This window comes from Drosophila albomicans, chromosome X, assembly GCF_009650485.2.
Source record: "Drosophila albomicans strain 15112-1751.03 chromosome X, ASM965048v2, whole genome shotgun sequence".
Taxonomy (NCBI): Eukaryota; Metazoa; Arthropoda; class Insecta; order Diptera; family Drosophilidae; genus Drosophila; species Drosophila albomicans.
The window spans coordinates 21,204,138-21,227,298 of NC_047627.2; the positions used below are offsets into that span (position 1 = coordinate 21,204,138).

At 34.7% G+C, this 23,161-nt stretch overlaps 1 protein-coding gene across 3 annotated transcripts in view; it reads left to right on the forward strand.

The window, feature by feature from the left end:
* The window catches only part of LOC117578135 (innexin shaking-B), a 79,587-nt gene that overhangs the window by 22,986 nt on the left and 33,440 nt on the right, over positions 1-23,161 (forward strand). Inside the window, exons 2-3 of one of the 3 annotated variants that reach the window (XM_052007992.1) lie at positions 11,108-11,267; positions 13,653-14,816. In XM_052007992.1, the coding sequence (XP_051863952.1) occupies positions 14,814-14,816 (3 nt within the window). In that variant the 5' untranslated portion in view covers positions 11,108-11,267; positions 13,653-14,813. Of the gene's footprint in view, positions 1-11,107; positions 11,268-13,329; positions 14,817-23,161 lie in introns of those variants that run through there. The other 2 variants (XM_034263342.2, XM_034263345.2) reach the window with 2 other exon arrangements.

A 23,161-nucleotide genomic window follows, 5' to 3' on the forward strand; every position in this document is an offset into this window, starting at 1 on the left:
TGTGTGTGTGTGTTTGTGTGTAATCATTATTACTCGTTATTGTATAATATAGTAGCGCATATAATTCACACTTGCACCCACTCACACACACACACACACACACACACATGCACGTGGCACGCCCACAGCGGCCATTGAGCTTGTCAGCTCTTATCAACATGCTGCAAGCCGCACAGCAGATGAAGTCTTTGCTTTTAATTTTTTCCCTCTCCTCTCTCTCTCTCGGTCTCTTTGCCTGCTGCCAACGACAGAACGCGGCTTGCTGGAGCCACACTAATACACAGACACAAGCACACACACAGACACGCACATAAAATTATTTTCTTCATATAATAAGTGTAATAACTTTCATGTGTCGCCCCATGTGGAATGTGGCACGAAGCTAAAGCTCTTGCAAATACCACGCGAGGGTCGATTGTAAAATATAGAAAAATCGTTATATATAAAATATATCAATTTTCAAATTTTGCATTTTTCGTTGCAAATCTAGAACAAAAATGTATATTAATTCAGTTTTAAAGTCCAAAATAAATTTTAAAATTATTATTGTTGCATATTTACTAAAGAGTTACAGCAGATATTTTATAATGAATATATAAATGAAATTGTATAAAATGAAAACTCAAATATTTCAAATTTCAAAAGTTGTAAACAGCGACTGAGAAGAATTTCGAATTTGTTCCTACAAAGCAGAGTATCGAAATATTGAGATTATTGCTAAGTAATTCAACACAACAATGTTTTTTTTTTTTAAGAAGTTTTCATGGATATTGAAAATGTTTTAATTAACAATAAGAAAAATACTTCTGGCATTTTTTAAGTGAAATTCTTGAATTTAATATATTAAAAAGAAATACCTAATAAGTTAAAAGATATAGCTATATTGCTATAGTATACAAATATAGTATAATATTTTGTTGTATCATATACCAAACTACAAACACTTTTCTTTTATTAAAATCACAAGAACAGAAATTACAATATTTAATTGTAGTTTTTTTTACTGAAAAGGTTTTAAATAGTTTGCGTCTTCAACAATGCCGGAAATTTGTTTTTTTCTGTTTTTTTTTTAAGGGAACAATTATTTGTCATGCTTCTTAATATAATCTATAAATAAGAGAGAAGTTTGAAGACTATTTATTTAAAACAAATCTCTATAAAGAATATCTGACATATAACATAACAAGATCTAGTTGTCTAGTACTTTAGATAGTTGGTTAATTTTGCCTAATGTCTGCGAAGTTGAAGTATTCATAAGCAAACCCACGAAAGCGAGTATCTGTTATACACTTGTGTGTATGTGTGTGTGTTAGTGTGCGTGTGTAGCACTTAAATAGAATTGAGTGCGGGAGAGAGTGAGAGTGAGGAGTCAGAAGAGAAGAAGAGTAAAGAGAAAGACAAGTGCGTTGTCCTCATTTGGCACTTGGCGCACAAATCCAGTGAAAGACAATAAAAATCGCTGTAGGTGAAGTGTAGTTAGTTGTACCTAACAATGTATAAGTATATGTGTGTGTGTGTATGTGAGGTTACTTAAAGCTTCATGGGTATTTAAATAAATAAGAAACGAAAGCAACTACGAAAAATGCCCAAAATAAATAAATAAATAAAAGAAAGCGACAACAATTGGGAAAAAGGAAGGCAGAGAATGGCGAAAGCAATTGTTAGACTCGCCAACGAGGCGTGCAATTGTGAGAGACAGAGGACAGAGGACCGAGGACCGAGGCCAAAGGCGGGGACAACAGGACAATGACAGGTAGTCGTAGCCTGGTCTAATTACCAGCCAAGTTGCCAAATACAAAACGAAAACGAACTGAAAAGCAACGAAAATCAAAGTCAAATACAAGCAAATCAGAAAGGCTAAAAACACAGATGTTGAATGCCCACCAAAAAAAAAGAACGAAAAAAAAAGAAAAAGGCTAAAGAATTGCAATGCGCTGAAGGCGTTTTCTGAAAAGAAAAACAGTTTTCCACATTCATGTTGCCTTTTTATTGATCGCTCTTTGCACTTGTTTAGCAACTTGTGACCCATTCGGGGCCAATAAAGAAAAGAAAAAAAAAGAAAACACAGCACACACAGAAAATGAGAAACGAGAAGTGAATTGTCAACTCGTGAGTAGCCTCGGGCTGTTTTTTTTTTTTTTTTTTGCTTTTTCCAGTTGCTATGGCATTGACAATAGGCAGCACGATCATGATTACAAAAAAATACCGTTGTTCATTATGCACTCTGCCTTATTATGTACATACATATGTATTTATATAACTTAATCGCTTTTCCCTTTATGCGCAATTATTTTGACATTGGCATCTTTTTTTTTATTGCGTCGTCAGTCATGCAATGTTTGAGTGGCATAGTTTGGCAATCGTTTGTGAATACAACTCTGAATAGGACGGCAATTAAGTTGGGAAGCTAATAAAATGCTGCAAATTGAATATGCATATTAGCAACTGTTTGATAATTCAATTAATTGCAATTGTGGCCAAAATAATTGTGCACTAAAAAGCCGCTTCGTTAGCGGTTCTGGCAAGTTAGTTATTAAAGGGTAGTATTAAATAGTTGGAATATAAATTGTGAATCCTCAAAACTCGCTTAAAGGCCACACTTTACGCAATGAACGAATATTTGACTTACCGGCCACACTTGATTTTTCATGTTACGCAAGATGAAGTATTTAAATTGTACATTTGCACTTAACCGTTAGTTAAGGGCATCTGTACTCGCTTAACGGTCACACTTTAGTTTATGCGCCACTTTCTCACTAAGCGGACACACTTAATTTTTCGGCATATTTTGCACATATTACACAAGAAGGAGTAATTTTAAATGTGTCTTTGCAGTTCTGGTCATCCGTACTCACTTAACGGCCACACTTTAGTTTATGTGCCACTTTCTCACTTAGCGGACACACTTAATTTTTCGGCATATTTTGCACATATTACACAAGATGATGTATTTTTAAATGTGTCTTTGCAGTTAAGAACATCTGTACTCGCTTAACGGCCACACTTTAGTTTATGTGCTACTTTCTCACTTAGCGGCCATACTCCATTTATAGTGAAAAATATTGCACATGTTAAGTTAAATGAAATATTTGATTAATATTTGTCTTTGCACTTAACCGCAGCTGTGGCCACTAAGCGCAATGCTGCTTTATTAATCAATCCAACTAAATCTAACCATTGCAATTAATAAAATTGCTTAATATAAATGATATGCAACTAAATAATATATATAAAATATCGTTGTCGCTTCCGTTTCCGGTTCCAGTTCCGATTCCGTTCGCCATGACCAAGTCTGAGCGGATTTTCGCATTTTGGCATTTTCGCTATTGCCTTCTAATTGCGCTTATTATGCGCTATTTAATCTCAGATGTCATACATACAACATAATAATATCGCAATCTCAGAGCAATTTCGCTGTTGTTGTCTTGACTTTGCCTTCGCCTCAGTCTCAATCTCAGCCTCAGTCTCAGTCTTTTGTTGATGCAACTGTTAACTGACAATTGACAATTGCATCACACACACACACACACTCGCATATATATATATTTACAGTTTGTTGTGCAAGACTTCACTTCCTTCTTTGTGTCAGCGAAATCCTTACGATTCGTGTCCATCGTTCATTCTCTGCGCAATTATCAGTGGTCTCAACGGTTTCGCATTCGCGCACGCAGCATTTTGCTGACGTTTCTTTATATCGAGGGTTGTGTTAAATCGGTCCAATTAACGATAGTTGCATAGTTGTGCTCTCTTTCTTTGTTGTCTCTGTTGTGAAGTGCATTAAATAAGTTTAAAGTAAAATGTACATCTAATTAAGGCAGTTAAATGACAACTTCAAGTTGAAAACAGCAAAAAATACGAGAATAAAATAAAGAAAATATTCTTAAAACGTAATGAAATAATGTGCAAAACTAAAGGCAAGATAATATTCAATAAATTACGAAAAGCTTTTAATTAAGGCATCCAAATAACAAGTTCAAATTATAAACAAGCAATAAATATGAATATCAAATATACAAATAAAAGAGACCTTGCTAAAATTAAGAAAATATTCCGAAAACACGATGAAATAATGTCAAATTTCAACTCAAAAGATTTCAAGAATTAATATTCTATAAATTATTGAAATTCAAAGACATAATCTCAGTTAAAATTTTAAAAAGTGTCATCTTCGAGCTTGGAACAAATATCTCAAATAAAGTTTAAGCGTTCTTATACTTACATATACATATATTCTTGCCAAAATTGAACATAAAACAAAAAGTCACAAATCAAGATTCAATTTTCATAAATTTAAATTAACATTTTCTTAACCTCAGCATTATTAAATGAAGATTGTATTTAATAATTTATCATAGGTATACCATTTTAATATACCGAAAAAAAAATACTGAAGTATACCAATGACTCTATTTGATATACCATACATACATATACAGATATAATACTACCTTCTAAATATACCATAGAGTACAAAATACCCTTTTGCAATAGGCGTTTCTCCCATATTATACCAAACAAGTAAGAAAGTTACAGTCGAGTGTGCTCGACTGTGAGATACCCGCTACCCATTTTTAATAAAGGCAAAATATTGCGGTATCATTTTCAAAATATACCGAAAATACTAAAAAAAATACTAAAAATATACCAAATGGTATATTTGGTATATCGATATAGTACACCATTCAAAATATACCATAAACGGCACAATGTGCCAGATTGTCGGCCAAAGCAACTCAGACCCCTAGTAAGTAGGCGTTTTTCCCATACAAAAGTATTTCCTAAATAACTTCGACAATTTTTATCTGATTGCAACCAAATTTTCAGGAATCATAACTACTATAGTAATTATTGTATATACCAAAATTCGTAGCTCTAGCTTTAAAATTACACTTGTTATTCATTTTTTTGATTTGCGGGGGCGGAAGTGGGCGTGGCAAAAATTTGAAACAAACTTGATCTGCGTGCAAACATAACAAATGCTGTCGAAAAAAAATTATAGCTCTATCTCTTATAGTCTCTGAGATCCAGTGTTTCATACGGACAGACGGACAGACGGACAGACACACAGACATACAGACACACAGACACACAGACACACAGACACACAGACGGACATGGCTAGATCGTCTCGGCTATTGATGCTGATCAAGAATATATATACTTTATAGGGTCGGAGATGCCTCCTTCTACCTGTTACATACATTTCCTGCCGGCACAAAGTTATAATACCCTTCTACCCTATGGGTAGCGGGTATAAAAATACTAAAAGCTATTCTATATTTGATATATGTGGATATAGTACTACATTAAAAATATACCAAATTGTCAGAAGCAATTAATTTTTGTTTTTTTTTGCAGTAACCGTTTCTAGCCATACAAAAGTATTTCTTAAATAACTTCGATAAAAATACTTATTCCCCGTTGAAGTCAAATGCTTAACTTCTATCACAATGGGAAATCTTTCCCCGCTTTAGATCATTGTTTGATATTCCCAGTGGATTCATGAATTCTACCTTAAGATTGCGTGTCGCAGATAAGATGATTTCTTTTTCTTTTTTTTTGCTTTGCTCCATTCTAGTTCAATTTCAAGAATTTATTAGACAGCGATAAATATAGTCGAAATGTACATAATAATATATGTTACATACGTGCACATAAATTACGAAGTATTGTTTATTTGCGACAGCACACAAAAGTGTAAGAATAAGTACGCTGTATGGTTTAAATCTGAAAAGTATTGTATTCATTTTTGAAAGAGAACTTCATTTGGTGAGCACACGAAGAGACACATAAATTGCGAATGCTCGTATTTCAGAGGCGGCAATTATAACGCTTAACAGGTTAAGTTATAGAGCCAAAAAGGTAATAAAGAGCTGAACATTCCTAATTAGTCTCATCTGTAATTTCCTTGGCTGTGTATGCGTGTGTGTGTGTGTGTGTGTGTCTGCTGTGCGAAATAATATTCACAAGTTTATTACACAAGAGTCGCTTGGCTTTGGTTTAATGTCTGTTTGCCTTCGCACCCTCGACAAAGCTCGAAAAAGCTGTTAACTTAAAGTGCTGCTCGGTAAATTGTGCTGACTTGAATTTCCGCGAAGAATTAAAAGAAACTTAAAAGGAAAATCGCGAGAACGAAGCAAAATTGAATGAACTGGAAAGAACAAATAATGCAAATTCGAGTACCCGAATTTCGTTTTGCGGCACTCTTTGAATTTATTTGTGTATCAGGGTCGGTGGCGGGGTAACGCGATGACTTCTGTCTTTGATACCCTCACCCAAAAAGGTAGTTCAACTTTATGGCAATTTATATTTTGAAGTGCGTAAATATTCACACACAAATTTAAGTGAGATTTTTGTGGTACCGCAAAACACTTTTTTTTTTCTTTCTTGTTTCCATTTAATCACTTGACCTTTTACTTGCTGTGCGCTTTTAATTTATTATTTTTTCAGCGGTTATTTTTTCTGTGGTTTTCCCTCGATTTTCATTTTGGGGACGACAAGCGTAACAAAATGTTTAACTGACAAACACCACAAAAAAAAGAACAGAAATGAAAAGAAAATCAACAACAACAAGAAAATAAAACAAATCTTGAAATTGACTTATTTTTTGTGAGATGTTGTTGTTGTTGTGGTTACCTTTTTACAAACTGTCGCCTTTTTGAGTTGTTGCTGACAGCGTGAAAATCAAGATAAATGTGTCGACTCCCGCTTTCCACTTTTCCACTTTCCGTTTTCCTCTTTGCTCGCCTTTTTTTTTCGTTGGTTGGGTTCTTCTTCTTCAGCTTCAGCTTCAGCTTCGGCTTGGTAGTTAAAAGGACAGTTTATTTAATTTAAGATACAATTTTATTTAAAGATCTAAATCAGCCAACTTTGTGACTGAGAACAGAACACGACAACTGAGTATTTGATTTACCTTTTTGCCCATTTATCTCTCTGCGCAGATTGTTCGGATTAAACGTGTTTTGTAAACAGTATTTTTGTAGCTGCGCCAATTAAATAATTCAAATTCTACAACTTTTATAAGCTGCAAACACGCAAACTTCATAATTTTGTATTTGTGGCATGCGATAAATTACTTGAATAAGTTGATTACATGTTTAACCAGATGTTTTGATTTAATTCACAAGTCCTTCGACACATTCATTTGCTGTTTTCATATAATTAGATGAACGACACGAGGGAATTTCGTGTCGTGTGATATCTGTAAACTTGTTATTTTAATTGAGGTGAAACGGAACTTGATTTCTTTTAACAAATTCAAATTTAAGCTTCTCGTGTGTGCAAATCTAATTGAACTTGTGCTAAATAAAGCTCAACTTTACCACATCCAATTTAAACACACTCGCACACACACACACACACAGAGAGCAGAATGAAGTCCAATTAATCGCGCCACTAATCCACACAAAATCGCTGGAAATCTCACGGTCTACTTGGGTCAATAGAAGAGGCGAAAAGTCCGTTTTACCTTTTGGCCAGCAGATTGGCAGCGTTTTTTTTTTTGCTTCTTTTTTTTTGGCTTCGACCAACTCTGTGCAACCAGTTGAAACGGCAATTGGCAGAAAATCCAACAGAGCAATCGACAGTCTCTGACAGAGCACTATGTATGGAATAAATTCCGATTTCAGGAGAATTTTAAGTCTTTTGGGTTGAGTTTCGATCAAAAGCAGAAGTATCTCAATAAAACAAAGTCAGCTAAACTTTTGGCGTTTTAAAATATATTTCGAAAAGGTAGAAAGCAATGCATCACAAGCATTTGACTTCGAATCTAACTTCAGGCAAATATCTTTTTTATTTCACAATATTAATTGCAACTGATGTTGGCTATAAACAATAAAGAGCTTTCACAATTTATTTTCTATAATATCGACTAACATATTTAAAGTTTTTCTACGTATGGAAATTTATTCTTTTAAAAAATGTAATTCAGCATTTCAACTTTGGTAAAACTCTACCAAATTTAGCGATTTGTACCAGAAACGTGAACGTAACAGACCACAGAGGGGAATTAACAGTTGTTAAAATCTGGCAATAAAAGGCAACAGTCAACATAACAGAGCACAGACTTAAGTTAACAGTTGTTAAAGTCTGAAGCAGATTTCATAACAGAGCTTTGTTAAAGTCTGACTATTACAGGCAGCTAACAGCTGTTAAAGTATGTTTCTAACAACAGTAGTCGCTGCAGTTGATCAGAAGCACACATTCAATCTTTGCGAAGCTCCTCTGATTGACCACGCCCACAAATCAATTCCGCAAACACTAATTTCTTGGTCCGCCGCCTAGTCAAGCATTTACACTTCATATGGCAGACATAGCTTAACATTTTTGGCATCGATATTTTCGACACATCTGTTAATGGTTTGCATTTCTGTTCAACTGTTGAGCAACAGTTGAGTAGAAGCACCAAACCAAGCTCAGAAATCTTTGTGAAGCCCACCAGCCTGACCACGCCCACTTAGCTCATCCGCTGTCACTAATATCTCGGTCCGCCTCCTATTCAAGTTGACACACACAATTTGGTAGTCATACATTAAAATTTTTGGCATGGCATTTTCACACTCGATCAGTTGCAATGCCTTCCAAAAAGTGATCAACTGTTGAGTAATAGTTGAGTAGATGTCGAACTGTTGAGTAGCAATTCATTAGAAGCAAGCACACACATCTGAACATGCATTTCTCAGTTAAGAATTCTTCGTTAAGTTCTCCTGCTTGACCACGCCTACTTACCACATTCGCTCATACTAATATCTCGGTCCGCCGCCTAGTTAAACACATACACGAAATATGGTTTTGATATACTAAAATTTTTGGCAAGCCTTTTTTTAAAGGAATTGCTTGCAATGCTCTGAATTTCTGCACAAGTGTTTAGCAACAGTTGATCAACTACCTCTTAAGCAAACTGGGGGCAATCTCTGTGAAGCTCGCCTTCCTGACCACGCCCACTTATTCCTTCCGCACAAACGAATTTCTTGGTCCGACGCCTAATCAAAATCACAGACAGAATATGAAACACATTCATTCAAATTTTTGGCAGTATCACACCTTTAAACGAATTGGACTATGAATAGGTTAGTTAATCAACTTGTTGTAATTCTGCACAACTGTTGAGTAAGAGTTGACTAAGCTTGGTTGTTTTTGTGAAAATATTCTGTCTGACCACGCCCACTTATCAGGCCCGCCTTCAATAATATCTCAGAATATAAAGCACATTCAATTAAAATTTTAAAATTGACATTGACTATGTTATTTCGTACAGTTCATTACCAGATGATTACCAGCAACTTAGTTAATTGATAACGATATTTATTGTCAGTTATTTATAGATTAAAAAGATTAGATATCATAAAATAGATATCATATTAGATATCACGCAAATATCTTGGGCTTAGTTTTGTTTCCATTCTATTTGATTGAATGCAGCCGATAGAGTAAAGAATTTCAGCTTGAAGTTGATGTTTTTTAATTGGAAATTGCGAAATCTAATTTCTCAAAAGACATCGTAGGAAAGTGGCCATCCATGTGCTTGCGTGACTTCGAGACTAACTGAGTTGTTAAGCTGCTCGCAAATGTGTGTGTGAATGGGGAGTGTGTGTGAGTGTGTGAGTGAGGAGTGTGGAGTGTGTGTGAGTGTGAAGTGTGTGTGAGTGTGGAGTGTGTGTGAGTGTGAAGTGTGTGTGAGTGTGGAGTGTGTGGAAATTTTTGGTCGCTGACTGTGAGAGCTGCTGCTGTGCTTGGTTTGTTAATCGCGGCTTAAAGGCTTAGCGTATAAAACTCAAATTATGCGCATTTTGTGAGTGTGAGTGCTTAAGTGTGAGAGTGTGAGTGTGCGTGTGAGTGTGTGAGAGTGTGCGTGAGTGGTTCCTGTTGCTTAGAGCAATTAAACGATAAGCGTAATCTACGGCGTCAATTTGCCAATTGTCGCTGTCAGAAGTGCGTGAAGGCGTCAGCGCGCCATTTCAATTTGCAGGCAATTCCAATCCAAACACCAGCAGCACTCTACACACACACACACACACACACCAGCACACACACACACATACATACACATTTTCGCTATGCTTATGCTCTCCTCTCCTCTGGCTCCCACCGCCCTTTGGCTTTGTCTCACCCGTTAAGCTCGCTCACAATACGCGTGTGTGTGTGTGTGGCCTTTGCGCATATTTCATGAACTTGAGAACGAGAACAAACACGACACACACACACACACACACACATATGGGAGTGTATTCAGCGCAGCAGCAAGCGAGGAAGGGGGGTGAGGGGACACAATGCTGAGTGCGGCCAATTAGCACAAAGGCATTTGACTAAGTACACAAAAGTGTTTCCGTTTAGGCAGCACGTCAAGTGACAATTAGCCAGGCACCAGGGCACCAGCCACCAGTCACCAGTCACCTCACCCGTCACTTCACCCGTCACCCATCACTGGAGCACCGCAGTTTTGGCCCCTGTTTCGGGTTTCTTCTTTTTTTTATACCCGTTACCCATAGGGTAGAAGGGTATTATAACTTTGTGCCGGCAGGAAATGTATGTAACAGGTAGAAGGAGGCATCTCCGACCCTATAAAGTATATATATTCTTGATCAGCATCAACAGCCGAGACGATATAGCCATGTCCGTCTGTCCGTCTGTGTGTCTGTGTGTCTGTCCGTCCGTCCGTATGAAACACTGGATCTCAGAGACTATAAGAGATAGAGCTATATTTTTTTTCGACAGCATTTGTTATGTTTGCACGCAGATCAAGTTTGTTTCAAATTTGTGCCACGCCCACTTCCGCCCCCGCAAATCAAAAAAATCGAATAACAATCGTAATTTTCGGTGTGTACAATAATATCTAAAGTAGTTATGATTCCTGAAAATTTGGTTGCGATCATTATTATTATGTCGATATACCAAATATAGTAGTATATTAGTATATTAGTATATTATTAGTATATTTTGAAAAATGGGTAGCGGGTATCTCACAGTCGAGCACACTCGACTATAAATATCTTACTTGTTTTTTGTTGAAGAAGAAAAGAGAAAAGCCTCGAGGCCGCCTTTCTCTGTGTCTTTCACATACTAACCTCTCTCTCTCTCTCTCTATCTCTTTATCTCTGTCTATTCGCAGCGTTTTATCGCGTAAACTCAAGCCGCATCTGGTCGCCGATACCGTTAAGCAGTATATAAGTCGGGCGCAACGAACAACCAAAAAAGGTTCTCAAGATCAACAAAATAACATGGAGTTTTTACGTGGCGTCTATGCGTTTATGCAAGTGAGTAGATCATCGGTGAGTGTCAACTGTTTCCATTTTAACAATTGTACTAATCCATATCAACTTGCTCTACTTTTTTGATTCCGGCAAACAAATTTGCTTCTGTTTGTGTTTTTAAAACCAAAACCACAAAATATATACCATACATATGTTTGATTCGAACCCAAATTGCGATTCGAAAAAACTACTGCAAAACCATCTCCAAAAAAACGAAAAATATACAAAATAATCAAATGATTAAAATACCAAAAAAAAAAAAAAATACTAAATATATAAAAAAAAAAACAAATTAAAATGTAACTACTATCTGCTACTATCTTACTTATTACTACTTCTACTACTACTACTACCTTTTTATGTAAAACGTACTGCAAACAAAAAAAAAACAAAAAAAAAACCAAATACGAAAATACCGAAAAAACCTAAAAATACCAAATACTAAAACAAATACCGAAAATATCAAAATGTATTCTTAACATCAATGTATATATTCAATTACACCACATGACAACTTTATGTCTCTTACTATCTTATGTAATATATAAACAAAAAACAAAAACAAACAAACAAATTAAAACCATATCAACATAATCTTGCTCTGAGATAATACTGATAAAACGACGAGATGAGAAATAATGCAATAAATCAATAATTGTGCTGCTCAAGCGGGTTGAAAACAGGGTCAAGAATACCATAAACATAAACATAAACAAAAAGAAAAAGAAGAAAGCCAATTCTCAAAATAATAACATCAATATCATTATTATCATTATTTTTGATTAAGGAACTTTCTCAACTTTTATTAGTATTTTGGTCGATCTATTAGGAGAATAATGTATCAGAGTTATAAAACAGATTGAAGGAAGGAAACTGCTCAGCTGCAATTGCATGTCTTTCGAATACATATAGAGATCCTCAATCAATGAAAGAATGAATAATCATTCATAACTTAGCCTGATGTGTGATTCTAACTAGCGAGCGAGTGAGCGTGCGACTTTAAGCAACCATAAAAAAAAACGAAAAAAACAAAAAACAAATCACTTTCATAAACAAAATAAAATCAAATAACATAAACAAAAATAAAAGTAATTCAACAAATTGGTCATCATATTTATCATGTCTAGTATTATTCATATAAAACATCGTTGCTCTGATAACAATAACTAATTAACAATAACAACAAGAAGGAGAGAATAGCATACGTATTCTTTTATGCACTCATCATAATAGGATTTAAATAAATGACAGTGAAAACGACAAACAACAAAAATGCAAGAACAACAACAACATTAACAAAAGACAGACAAACAAGAAGAAAGAATGAAACGAGATGAATGAAAGAATGACCGTCAACGCGAAACTAAGAATCGCGTTGAGCAACAACAACACAGCAAGAAAACAAGAACAAAATATATACTATAAAAAAAAGAAAGAAAAAACTACAACAATTGCATAAGCGTAATGGCTGAAATGAGCAAGCATCTTCATAGAACGACCACTTGCCCATTGCCCATTGTCCATTTACCCATTACCCCATTTGCCCATAGTCCATTTTCCATTGTCCATTGCCCATTGTCCATCTAATAACCATTGTCCATCTGCCATCCCATTCAAATTCAGATTCAGATTTCAGGCTCTCTCTCTCTCTCTCTCAGTGTCTCTCTTGCTCTCTCTTGTCTCTCTCTCTCTCTCTCTCTCTCTCTCTCTCGCTGTTTGCAGAGATATTTTGTTTCTTTTGTTGAATATACATAATAATAATAAAAAAAAAACAAAAACACACACACAAGTTGTCTCGCTCTCCTTCTCTCTCTGTCTCTCTCTCTCTCTCTTTCCGTCTGTTTCTATATATTACTATATCTTGTGTCTATACAATTTAAATACACATCTTTATTAATAAATGTTTGTTACTTCCCAATTTGTGTTGTACCTATCTCTATCTCTCTCTCTATCTCTCTCTTTGTAATTGGCTGTAAATCTGTTATGTTTAGCTCAATCTAACTATTTCTATACGTTTTTTTTTGGTTTGATGTGTTTTATTTGTGTGAAATTGGCAAAAGTTTTGTAGCCTGTAAATTAGTCATTGTCTTTGTCTGTATTTGTGTGTATGTGTCTGTATGTGTGTGTGTGTGCGTATGTTGTTTTTTGATTTTCAAACACACACACACTTACTTCTCCTTATATACATACATAATATACTATCTATTATTGGTCAAAAGTATGTGTTAAATATTACGTATACGCCCCGGAGCATCAAATGGTCCCCCAAATGTTTTTCCCCCACCTAAAACGCAACGAATTAAAATCAATCAACTACTTTGTATTGTGTATTTCTCAATCAAACAAAACCGAAACCGAAACTGAAACCAAAACCAAAACCAACACACAAAAATGATCGTGAAGGTCGACTACAGTAAAGACAGCGGCGGTTACGAAGCGACCCTTAGCGAGCTGGTAAGCGATGCGAATGCGACGAATGCGACGCAGGCGACGACCGTGAGAGAAGCTGACACAACAGCAACTACAACAACAACAACAACAACAATAGCGATAACAGAGCGACGCACAAATCTGCTGAGTGAAATAGCTGAACTAGAAGTCGAAGTCGAAGTCGAAAACGATCAAGAAGAAGAGTCTGCCTCAAGTCCAGGCCTGGCTCCAACGCCTGCCCAAAACAAACAGAGCCAAAGAGCAGCAGCCAAAAAGCAGCCAGCCAATAAGTCGACAACAGACAGTTGAGAGTGAAGCATACAAAATTGAACAATGAATGAATGAAAGAACGAAACGAAACGAAACGAATCGATCGATGATGATGCTGATCCTCTACTGATCACGATAGAAATGTATATCAATAATCTGAAATAATGCTAACCATGTGATAACTCGTATGTATGTATATGTATGTGTATATAGGCCATATACTTATGTAAAACAATTCAAATTATCATACTCAAAACTGAACTGCGATCAAGCAAACACGTGACGTGATCGCGACGCGAATCGAATCGAATCAAAATCGAAAACGAAGCGAAACAAAGAAAACTGAAACTGAAACTGATATAAAGAAACACATACACAGGGCAATTAACCCAGTGGCCTTAGCTTGTGCGACTGAATCAAAAATCGAAATCAAAAATCGATAGACGATAACAAACGAAACTGATAACTGATAAGCGATTGCTGTTAATCGACACTCAAATCAAATCAAATCAAATCAAATCATACCAATAATCGATCATCGATAATCAAATGCAAATGCAAAATCATCAACGTGTAATCAAAACAGAAATTATCTAATAACAACCAACCATCAGATCAGCTGCATAAAACTCCACAACAGTTCAGAAACAGTTCTACTTACAAACAAACACACACAATCGAAACTCGAAAATCGAAACTCGAATCTTGAAACTCTCAGACTCTCAGATCTGTTCTGTTCTGTTCTGTTCGCGTGCGTGCGTCGTGCGTGTGTGTGCGTGCCACGCCCACCACCGACCACCGCGTGCACTCAGAGGGTTGGTTGGTGCCCGCGGTGCCATCCCCCCAAACGCAAAGTGATAGAAAATGGTAATTACAAACAAAACAATTTTAGTCATTAAAACTATCCTCCAAAAAAAAACTGATTACAATCAAAAAAAAAAAAGTCCTTAAACTCTACCCAGATATCCAAAGTTCATCTCTCTCTCTATCTATCTCTCTCTATCAATCTATTTCTCTATCTCTCTCTCTCTCTTTATCTATCTAACTATTTATATCACTGTACCAAATGCGTTTCTTTTCATAATATTTGCATATATATTGTAGTTCAGATATTTATTAGCTGCAAATTTCCGTTTCAAGAATTTTCCTTTTAATTCCGATTATGATTTATCGTTTTAGCGATACCGATTATAGCTGGCAGTGTAACACTTTGGTTACCATTATTAATTTTAATCTTTTTTTTCTCAATTAGATTATTTTTAGTTTGATTTCGCTTTGTCGCTTCTCTCTCATTTAGTTAATGGCGTTTTGAGTCGGATAACATGAGATCAAACGCGAGATCACAGACGCGGAAACAAAACAAAACAAAAAAAAACAGGGGATGCAAATTGTTTTGCGTAATTGAAGCGTAATCGATAATCGATATTTTATCAAAAGCAACCGTTCACGTGAGAATTGAACAGATAACTCAGATTGCTCGCCTGCTACCAAGAATATGCTGTCGCCGCCAACGAGAACTCTCAATTAAAATCAAATTAACTTCAAATATAACAAAGAAAAAAATGCAACACAAGCGAGTCAAAAGCAACTATAACAAATAATGCAAAAAACTATATATAAATCAATTAAATGAAAACATAATCAAATTTAATACAATGCAAAAGAAAAAGAAAAAAAAAAAAAAAAAAACAGACGTATAAATGTGAGAACAACCCAGCCAATTGTTGAATTGAAGAACCTCCACCAAACTGCTTCTCTATTTCTATCTCTCTGTCTTTGTCTCTGTCTATCTCTAAAAACGATCAAGCAAACTGTATATATATACATATATCCTTTATATATATATATGCATATATACCATATACACCAATACACACACACACTCATGTTTCTCATGTACTCTCTCTCTCTCTCTATCTATCTCTCTGATGAGACACTTTGTAAAAGTATAGTAAAGTGTTGCGAGTGCCTCTGAATCAACGCTCAACAACTTGAATATACCATATATAAATCGAATACAAAACGAACTGGCCGAAAGCAAAAAAAAAAAAAACAAAAACAAAAACAAAAGAAAAAGAAATAAACAAATATCAGCTAAGTTTCTTTTCATTTAATTTCAATTATACATATATAATTTTCCACATATATCAATAACGATGACTATTTATGCGTATCAACTAAGCGAAACAACAATATAATCAAATCGCATCACAAACAAATCTGCTGCTAACTAAATAAATAGGTACAGCTAAAAGGTTTAACACTAACTAACTACTACTACTACTACTATTACTACTACTACTACAACTACTTTTATTAACCAACCAATAACCAGCCGATCCATTAATCCAAATCCAAACATCGATTCACAAAACAAAAACGTAGCCCCTCAAATAGCTCTATTGCCGCGTATATGTTGTTGTGTGTAAACTCTCGTAATTTGTCAAAAGCAAAAAAAGAAAAGCGAAAAAAAACATATGATATATCTATAAAAATTATATAAAAAAAAAAAATCATAAAAAAAGAACACCAAAAATCATGCAAGAACCAAATGAGAACACACAAGAAAGCAACTTGAAATTAAGCAAAAGCCCATCAGGGAACAAAGCCCACCTCTCTCTCTCTCTCTCTCTCTTTCTCTGCCTTTCTCTTTCTCTAACTGTCGCTCTTTTTAAAAAGGAAAAAAAAAAGAAATTTGTAAATTAAAAAGTAACTATTATTTGTATTTGAATTGAGCCCATGATTATGCTTTGCGTTTCAGTTTTAATTTCAAGACACTGAAACACCCTCAAAAAAAAAAAAGAACAACAAAAACAGAAAAACAAATAATAATAATCGAGTTAAATCCCCCAAAGTTCCCCTCCACTCCACTAGCGCACACCTTGCAGTTCTTTTGAGAAGCATCGATCAAAAATAAACTAAATCTACAGAACAAATGTTAAAAAGTATGAAAGATAACTAAATCGCGATGCTATTTTTTTAATGCAATATCGTTTAGCAGATTTGAATGCAATTCACAATTTCCTCTTTGCGTATTAACTTGACAATAATTCTGATTGAGTTTTGATATCAATTTCCTAATTTTTCTTTCCTTTTTGCGTTTCGTTGTCCTCTCTCTCTCTCTCTCTCTCTCTCTCTCGTAGTAAAGAGCAAATTGCACGTGTCAAGACTCAGCGTATATAATAACTATCGTATATCTAACTATCGTATTCGTAATCGTAATCGTAATCGTAATCGTAATGTATTCGTATTCGTATTCGTAATTGTAATAATCAACTACTGAAGCCTCTTGTACTTAATCCGTATATAGATACAATATTAATTATATAATTTTTGAGTTGATTTATTTGTTGATTTTGTCGGCGCTTCGAGTAGCTTTTCAATGTACACGGCAGATGAATAAGCGTATCGTATCTTGTATGTAATTGTAACAGTAATCGTAACCGATCAATCGAACCACAAGGCAACGTACTATATGTATATGAACAAGATATATAAAACTCTCTATCTATCTCTCTCTTTCTCTCGCTCTCTGTCCACTATACTAACCCAAGTCCAAAACTCTTTTATCAAGCAATTAAGCAAATTAAATATACAATATATATATGTATATACATATATATTTTACTGACACATACATCTCCACATACATACCAAAACATACATACAAAAGTATACGAAAAGAGAATCGAATTGAATTGATATTACGCATACGACGCGCATTACGCATACGCAGCGTGGTGCAGCATCGAATCGAATCGAGTCGAATGAAAGCATGCTGTATTCAGATCGCTGCGCATGCTTTAACTAACTACTATTTGTATATGCTCTCCTCCTCTTCACAATTTTCCCACACTGCGGTATGTACAATGTATTATCCTTATGTATGTATGTGTGTGTGTGTGTGTATGTATGTGGATGTGGATGTGAATGCGTTTGTGTTTGTGTTTGTGGCGATGTATGTGTATGCGTATGCGTATTAACATTAACTCGTATTTATCGAATATGCAATATTCAATACTATTCAAATACCCAACTATAATCTAACTAATCAACTAATATGTATCTGTATCTGTAACCGTAACTGTAACTGTAACTGATTTTGTGCATTGTAAACTAATTTTGATTTTGTTTTTTGTTTGTCATATTTAATGTATACTCGTAATTTAACATGCATAAATCGTTTATGTTCTCCATTATTTTGTATTGTTTTCCTCGTTTCGTTTCGTTTCGTTTCCATTTTCAATGCTATATGCGCAACGTAAGCGATGATTACTATCGATAGCTATCGATGCGATGATTGTGCGTGCGTACACACACACACTACCATATCTATATATATATATATATATATATATGAATATATCGTATATACTACACACGTTATAACTACTCGTACTTGTACTCGTAACTCTAAACACAAGCCTAACTAAATCTATCTATATATGTATATATATATATATATGCTGTATTATTATGTATGCATATATCCATGTGTATGTTGTCTGATTTTTATATATATATATATATACATACCATATGCATATACATATATCTATATCTAAATGATATCAATATAACAATAACAATAATTATTACTCATAATACCAAAAAGTAGTTGTCGTTGTTGATGTTGTTGAAAATGTGCAATTTTTAATTATTCGAAAGCAAAAACCAAAAAACCAAAACAAAAAAATTATATATAAATATGTAATGAATTTTTATCAAAAGAAATGCCAAACTGAAGCTGAAGCGAACAAAAAAAAAAAGAAAAAAAGCTATAACAATTATCATAATTAAGCATAAATCAATACAAACAGTTGAAAACTGTATTCTTTTTGTATGCCGCCGCCCAAAAATGCAGCTGATATTTTTGCAATGAAAAAAGCTTTGTTTTTGAATACCAACCAACCAGAAACATAACCAAAAAAAAAAAAAAAAAAAAAAACACAAAAGAAAAGAAAAATATTACAAAAACCGAACGACACCTGAAACCAAACACCATCACAATCAATCAAGCGAACCAACCACAAACCCAAAATGATCCTCAGCCCCCGCCACCAGATTAAAAAAAAAGAAAAGAAGACAAAAACTATATATTTCCCTCTGTATTTCTCTCTCACACTCTCTATCTCTCCCTCTTTCTCTCTCTGTATTTCTCTTCTCTTCACTCACTCAAATGCTAATTTCAATGTTTTTCTGTGTGTGTATGTGCGATTGTGTGGGTGCGTGAGCGTGTGTCTGATTTAAAAAATTATTTGTATTAAATTTGGTTAACTAAACAAAAAAAAAAAAAAAAAAAAAAAAAACATATAATATATACATAAAAAACTGAATTATAAAAGCAAACGGACAGGCAGCATATATGTTGGCAATCGAGCAATTTATACCCCCAAAATCCTCATAGTGTTGTAGAATCAGCAGCTGACCAAAACAAGAAAAAAAACATAAGAAAAACCAAATAAAAAAAAGGAAAAAAAAGCAAATATACTCAAAATCAGAGAAAAGAATCTAAATGAAAGTGTATATCTGAGCCTTAACTCAGACCTCTTTCTATAAATGTATATTTTTTGATATATTTTTTATTTTGAAATTTCGATAACTTCAAAAAAAAAAAGGAAAACAGAGAAAACAAAGTGTCTAACGAAATTTTTACAGTACGACAAACCCAGAAATGCAAATTAATTAAAAATACACACAATATACCTACACAAAATACTAAATACCTACATCAAATACTACAAATATACCAATATCTACACAAAATACTAAATATCCACATAAAATACTACCAATATGCACAAAATACCTACACAAAATACCAAAAAAATGTCATATACCAAATAAAAATACCAAATATACTAAATACAAAATACCAAAATACCATTACCAATTCCAAAATACCAAATATACAAACACACCGACACTTGCCAATATTGTATACTACAAAATATACTATATAACATATAATCTAATGCCTTCTATATACTTAATAAATAACCAACTAACTAACTATTTGCTAATCACAATATATTAACACATCATACTGGGCAATCTTTAAACTTTGATAACACCAACACATACACGCACACGCACACGCACACACACACACACACGTATACACACGTATTTCTAGTGACTATGTACTCATATTGTATTATATACATAGACTTGTATTTATGTATCTTGCCCTAATCCTTTAATATACTACACATAAAGAGCTGCTCTATTTGCTCGATATACTCGTAATAAATACTTATGTAATTGTATTCGGATCGTACTACAATTGTATTTCTACTGCGTGTTTTTTTTGTCATTTCTTTTCTTTTTCTTTTTGATAATCCATTTTGGTTTCCATTTTTGTCGATTTCTAATGTCGAATGTCTGCAGCTGGGGCAATTTGCATAATCCGCTGCAAAATGGAATTGCCAAATGCTTTTTGTTGTATGCCTTTTTGTGCGCAAGGACCTGATTCCCCCCGCCCGCCCCTCACACCACAGAAAGAAGCATGCAATGCTATCGTGTTTTTGTGCCGCTTGTACTTCAACTCTCTAAAACTCCAACTCGAACTCGAATTCACAATCACAATCACAAGTCACACACACTCGCATTCATACTCATACTTCGATGACACTCTTGTATTTGTGTAGCAAGTAAGCAAATTGTCTCAGTACACACACACACACAGAGACAATTAAAGCACATAGTATTATTGCTCTATTCGAATATGTAAAATGTAAATACAAAACACACACACATACACTAAAACACTCTGCACGAAATTACTTGCATATGTACCACGTAAATCTTTGTCGAGCTTCATCTCCTCATAAATTGTATTCCCTTAACGAGAGTATTCTACATTAATATAAATAGATTTGATTTTCGTTTCGATGCCCTTTAATTTTTGCTTTATTTTATATTGTTTTCAATTTCGATTTTCTTTTCTTTGGTTGTGCACTTTGGAGACGTATGTAATGTTTAATTATCGCATGAGTTGTGTGTAAGAGAATCTCGTATAAATCAGAGGACGTTGCATACTTTTGGGGGATGCCAACCAAATGAGAAATGTAATATTTAAATAACGAAACATTTGCTGTGTATTTTGGATTCGATTTTGTTGTTGGCTACAGTCTCTTAACACCTAAACTGAACTGATGTCGATCATAGAAAAAACAAACAACTTTGCACACTGCTACCAGATATTGTAATGCTGTCGAAATATGAAAATACTACAACAACACGAAAATACACAAATATGCTTTTGTCCCTCAAACAGGGGTCAAAGGGCGAGTTCCTTATGTAAAATAGTCTCAGCAAAACTTCGTATAAATGTCACAAACACTAGTTAACGTTAAACTAGCGACACACACACACAGACACACTCGATTTACCATAGATATATTATGGTATATATAATATACATATGATATTTGTAAATGGTTTGCATAAAAATACAAAAGCAAGTGCTTGCGCCCTACTACTACTACTACTACTGCTCATCCAAGTATGTTGCTCGATAATCTCTGTCTCTATATTATATTTACTACACACTACACTAACAAACACAACCACACACAGATACACACACACACTTAACCCCAAAAACAGTTACACAAACATGCACTTGGACACAAAAAGAAAAAGAAAATAGATGATTATTAGTTCGTGTTCGAAATGATTTAAGTTTTGTTTCTTATTTCATTTCCTTCCGAATTGTATAATTTTGATTTGAGTTTGAGTTTTATATATTTTCCTTCGGAGTTTTGTAGATTTGCGCAGTCAATGACCTGTAGCGCTTTGTGTTTATTGACACACAAAACACACAGAGACACACACATTCACAAACGCAGAGAGCAATCGCCGCTATTTGGCCACTTGGCACTTTGCAATTGCTTTGCTACTTGGCGCTCGTCTTGCTACAATTTATTATTGAATTGCTGCAAGAGTTCTTAGACGCATCCTAATGAGGCGTAAGTGGCAAGCACCAGTAACAGTATCAGCATCAGTATCAGCATCAGCACCAGCACCCATAATAATAATAACAACTCTGACTACTGTGGCAGCAACATCATGTATGAGACGCTTAAGGCACTCGCAGGACACTTGAACTCAGGCAGCTAAGCCAGCGAGCCGTATTGTAACAAAGCTTATTTTTATTGCCCACATATATTGCCAATGTTGTTCTAATAGCAGAAACGAGCACCAAGCTCAAACTCTCTCTCTCTCTGGCTGTAAGCAATAAGCAGTAAGTAAAGGCAGGCGGCAGTGACTGTAGATGTAGCTTTGTTTCCTAGTTTCGCTGTCGGATGGCGGGCATAAAATTCATTGTTATGGTTACTGGGCATAAGTCAGTCAGTCGCAACGGCCATTGCAGTCTCACTCTCAGTCTCATTCTCAGTCGCAGTCTCAGTCTCAGTCGGGAAAAGCCATTTTGTTAATCAACCCGTAAACGTAAGTCAGTCAGTCAGTCAGTCAGTCAGTGAGTCAGTTAGACAGTCAGCCATTACATGCCCATATGATGCTTACACACACTCGCATAATAATGGGTGTGGGCATGGGAATAGATAGCAGATAGCTTTAGGAAAATTCGGACCTGGGGACTTGAATACAATTCAGTTCAGTTCAGTTCAGTTCAGTTGGGTTTGCCTTTTATGCATTGCTTTGCTTTTGCCCGCATCATTTGCTTTTGTTACGTAGCCAAACTTACAATATACAATTTGTTTTTCTTAGTTTCAGTGTTGTTATGCTTTCGATTGTCGGCAGAGATCATTCTTCTATTTCTCTCATACCAAAAAAAAAAAAAAAAAAAAAAAAAAAAAAAAAAACAAGAATAACAACAACCAGAAATCAAGGGAAATCAAAACGCTTAACGCAACATCGTTTATCGTTTGTGCTATATATTTTTACTTAATATTAAATATTTCTCAATTTAAAATCTAAAACCCATCCTTAATCCTCAGGAAATCAAATTGAAAATGAACAACAAATTACAATGCAAAATCATAAATCAAAAAAAGAAAAAAGAAAAAAGAAAGGAAAATATAATACAAGCAACTGCAGCAGACAATTTAAAGCAACAAATACACCAAGCTACAAAAATGATAATACTCTACTTATAATTAGAATAACACACTGAAAGCCGCACACAGCTAAACTCTTAGTTCACTCAATGCAATTACTTTTACACTCACTCGGTGCGTACTCGGACA